This window comes from Octopus bimaculoides, chromosome 9, assembly GCF_001194135.2.
Source record: "Octopus bimaculoides isolate UCB-OBI-ISO-001 chromosome 9, ASM119413v2, whole genome shotgun sequence".
In the NCBI taxonomy this organism is placed as follows: Eukaryota; Metazoa; Mollusca; class Cephalopoda; order Octopoda; family Octopodidae; genus Octopus; species Octopus bimaculoides.
The window spans coordinates 71,721,671-71,726,108 of NC_068989.1; the positions used below are offsets into that span (position 1 = coordinate 71,721,671).

The 4,438-nt window shown below is 38.4% G+C and overlaps 1 protein-coding gene across 2 annotated transcripts in view; it reads left to right on the forward strand.

Annotated features, from left to right (window-relative positions):
- The window catches only part of LOC106869094 (monocarboxylate transporter 5), a 16,594-nt gene that overhangs the window by 2,018 nt on the left and 10,138 nt on the right, over positions 1–4,438 (forward strand). The window contains exon 2 of one of the 2 annotated variants that reach the window (XM_014914623.2): positions 4,156–4,387. In XM_014914623.2, coding sequence (XP_014770109.1) covers positions 4,290–4,387 — 98 coding nt within the window. In that variant the 5' untranslated portion in view covers positions 4,156–4,289. Of the gene's footprint in view, positions 1–4,155; positions 4,388–4,438 lie in introns of those variants that run through there. The other variant, XM_014914626.2, reaches the window with a different exon arrangement.

The following is a 4,438-nucleotide window of genomic DNA, read 5'->3' on the forward strand; positions in this document are numbered from 1 at the left end:
ATATAGATATATATATAGATAGATAGATAGATAGATAGATAGATAGATAGATAGATAGATAGATAGATAGAATGTAGATAGAAAGAGAGGAGTAGAGAGCGAAAGAGAATGAAATGGCAGCTGGGAAGAAATCAAAGTTCACCAGTAGATTATATATGATTGCTAGAGATATATGTACTCTCATCATCATTGTCATGATCCCCACCACCACCACCACCCAGTGCCACCGTCGCCGTCTTCATCTTTTTAACATCTATAATGCGTTTTTTTGAACTGACATAAGTTTTCCAATGTTTTCAAGAACTGGGACACGTATGTTATTTACAAATAGCAGCAGTCGCAGCAGTAGTATTTTGGTCATAGATTATCGCTCTGATTATGTGGACATATGGTCAGAGCAATGACAAGACCATTCCGTATTTTCGTCTGTCAAAGACTAACATTGTCCAGTTCTTAGTTTCATTTAATTTGTTTTTGCTAAGTCAGTAGAATATTATTGTTGTGGCAATAGTGCTAGCTCTTTAGCAGTGGTTTCCAAACTTTTGGGGGCTTCCGCTCCTTTGGCACCCTGGTTACATTCCTAGTGCCCCCCCCCACTCACCACCACAAATATAGGCCACTTTCTACAGCAAATTCAAAAGAACAGTATTTCACAAACAAAATTTAACCCAATTAAACCATTATCTAGTTGTTTTTACCTCCATGACCCCATTTTGAGGGGGAAGGATGGTACCACTTTTGGAACCATTGCTTTATAGAGCATTTGGTTGCTGTTTCTAGCAGGTCACGTGAGCGCATAGAGCAGTGCTTTTCTATCGACCCGTTCTTTCATTGAAACTCTTTAACCTCACCTTGCTGTGATTCAATAAAATTTTATACAGCAAAAGATATTGCCGCCCACTGGCGTAGCTCGACCGTGTGTCACCCCGAGTGGCTCTTGAGTATGCCCCTTCTCATGCGCCTCCTTTCCTATACAAGTAAATACAGAAGACCCAAAAGTGTTGTTCTCATAAAAGCGTCGCCCAGTTTGGACCGCCCCTTTGACGTCCCCAACTGTGCTACTATCGCTACCAATAGACAGCTCGCCAACGGAAGAGTACTTACACTTAAGTCATTTCATTAATATACTATAGAATGTTAAAACAACATTTTGACGATTCACGCAGTGCCAGTATTTTTTGAGATTGAAAGATTTAATTGATGCTATCGACGCAGTAATTGATTAGTACTTTATTTTATGGACTTCGAAAGGATGAAAATCAACGCTGACCTCGGCAGGATTTCAACTCAGAATGTAAAAAGCTGGAACAAATATCGCAAAACCTGACGTTCTCACGATTCTGCCAGCTCGCCGTATTAACAACAACAGTTTCAGATTTAGGCACAAGGCCACAGTACTTGTCTGGTACTTTATATTCAAATCCCGTCAAGGTCAGCTTTAACTTTCATCTTTCCGAGGTCGATAAAATAAAGTACCAAGGTCGATTTCATCGGCTGTTACTCTTGCCTGAAATTGCTAGACTTGTTTCTATGTTAGAAACAATTATCATTACTACCACGATTTTGTATGTGTAGCAATTGAACAGGCGGTAAGCTAGCAGAAGCATCAAACCGTTGAGAAAAGAGCTTTGTGGTATTTCTCCCGATTTTGAGCTCAAATTACAACGGTGTCAGCTTTGCCTTTTCATTCCTCGGGCATTGATGAAATATCGTACCAGTGAACAACCGGGAAACAATGGTATAGACTAACCCCTCCTCTCAAATTTGCTTGCCTTGTGCTAAATTTTGAAACCATTACTATTTTGTATTTTTAGCAAATAAGAGTCGTTAAGAGCCGCGGAAGAAATACTTCGCTTTATCTCTCCCGACTTTTTACGCTGTGAGTTCAAATCTCGTCAGGGCTCATTCTGCTTTTCATCCCTCTGGGGTCGATAAAATAAAGTACTAGTGAAGTATTAGGTTCGATGGTATCGATTAAATCCTCTCATTCAAAATTGCTGTGTGTCTTAATCAGAAACGGCTTCCAGCAATTAGAAACTAGGCTAAGTTCTAAAGTGATTGATACGTTATCTAGTTAGCTTTAACTGCGATAAAAGAGGATTACATTAGGTTTGTTATCAATCTACAATGTTTTGCTGAATATGTGTGTGCGTCTGTGTATACATACGCACACACACACACACATATACATACACATACACACACAATGCAACAAAAAAGAATTTTTCACATGTCATTGATTGACAAACGTTCAAAAAAAAAAAAAGCACAGAAAGCAGTTCTTAGGGAAAATACTAACTACATAAACGGTAAAACGTTATCTACTTACAGACCTAACTATCATGTAGTTACTTTCACAAGTACCATGCCAATGACTGTTTGAAATATGGGACGTTTTTCTGCCGCACTATGCAAGTATGTGTGTATATAAATATGTATGTATGTATGTATGTATGTATATGAATGACTTAAACACATTCTTGTGATATTGATTTCGCTTTGTAATAGCAACCAAGAGGACACTCAATTTATTCGGCGCAGAAAAGTATTTCGTTTAAACACGCGTAAATGTTCTTGTCTGTAATAAAGTTTCTAGTGAATTATATTTATACACACACGCACATGCGCGCGCGCGCACACACAGAGTTTCCTGCACAGTATACAGTTATGCGTTTTTAAATACGATTAGTGTGTGTGTGTGTGTGTGTGTGGTTGTGTGTGTGTGTGGGTGGGTGTGTGTGTGTGTGTGTAGGGCTTCTGCTCCTCAAACTCCTAACTTTATTCCCTACACATGTTTGTAAGCTAACGAAGGCTCATTACATAATTTCTAGCTCCCTTGTCATTTAGTTTCTTATCTATCTATCTATCTATCTATCTATATTTCTGCCTGTCTGTCTCTATGTAGTATGTATGTATGTATGTATGTAATAATACAAATAATATGGGAGTATATGCATATATACGTACATGTATGTACATACCTACATCTACATGTATACGTAGATGCATATCTGGGTACAGGACGTTACAAAAAACGTGGACAAAACGAGAAACAGAACATAAACAGAGCACAGAAAACACACAGACCACATAGAGAACATTTCCTTCTTCAGCTGCCACCATTCTAAAACTAAGCGTTTCGAAGAGTATGTATGTATGTATGTATGTATGTATGTATGTATGTATGTATGTATGTATGTATGTATGTATGCATATTCTTTTCCTTTTTTTTATGTAGAGTAAATTTTGACTGGCCACCTATTTTGTAGCAAGGTTGTGAAGGAAAGCATCTTGTGTATCCTCTAAATCTTAAGAAGGTTCTGCAGATTTTTATCATTCCAGATATCGTCATCATTTGTAGCGTATGAATTAAGGATTTGCATTTTTCTCAAGAAGCCAACTTCAGCCATATTTTGCTTCAGACGGATTAGCATGTATCCCGTTGCTCCAATAATAATAATAATAATAATAATAATAATAATAGGTATGAAGCTGAAAGTATATCTTGGGTACTTAATTTGCAAATGTATGTATATATGTACGTGTGTGTGTATGTGTGTGAGAGAGAGCGTGTGTGCGTATGTTTGTATAGTTTTCAAACCACACAAAGTTGATATGAACTTTTTCCCGGGCTCCTAGCATGTATGTAGATGCATGTACTTTTAATGATACATATACGCAGGTATGAATACACGTACGTACCTCCGCAGCACCGCGCGCCTAATCTCAAATCTTCGTTCATCACGCGCTGATTAACACAGAAGTTTGGAAATCTCAACCCCAAAGTTATGCGTGTGTGTATGTGTGTGTGTGTGTGTGTGTGTATGTGTGCGTGTGTGTGTGTGCGTAAGGAGACCTTTACCCCCGATGTGGGTGAGAAACAAATGACCGATTTGATTGAGTCTCACACACTACGAACACACTATTTCTCTCTCTGTGTCTCTCTCCCTTTCTCTTCCTTACACACATTCTTTCTCTCTCTCTTTCTCTTACACACACACACACACACACATACACATACATACGACAGAGATAGCAAGCGAGATAGAAAGAGTAAGAGAATCAGTGATAATTTAGCTCCAACTTCTCTATTACTTCGTCAACAATAACAACAACGACCACGACGACAACAACAACAGCTTTTTTTCTTTTTAGTAAAGTACCTCAACAGTAGCGAAACATTGAACCAACGTCGGCAGACGATACAACCAATAAATTCAAGCGATACAACCAATAAAACAAATGTCGCTTCTAAAACCAGTCGCAAAGAACAAACGAATAAAACCAATATGGAGGTTGAAGCAATTCCGCTACGAAATCCTTCCAGCGATGTCGAGTGTCAAAATGTGGGAAACATTTCAAAAACTATGAATTGTCAAGGGAAGACGTAAGACTGACTTTTGACCTTCTTTTTCTCTCTCTCTCTCTCTCTCTCTCT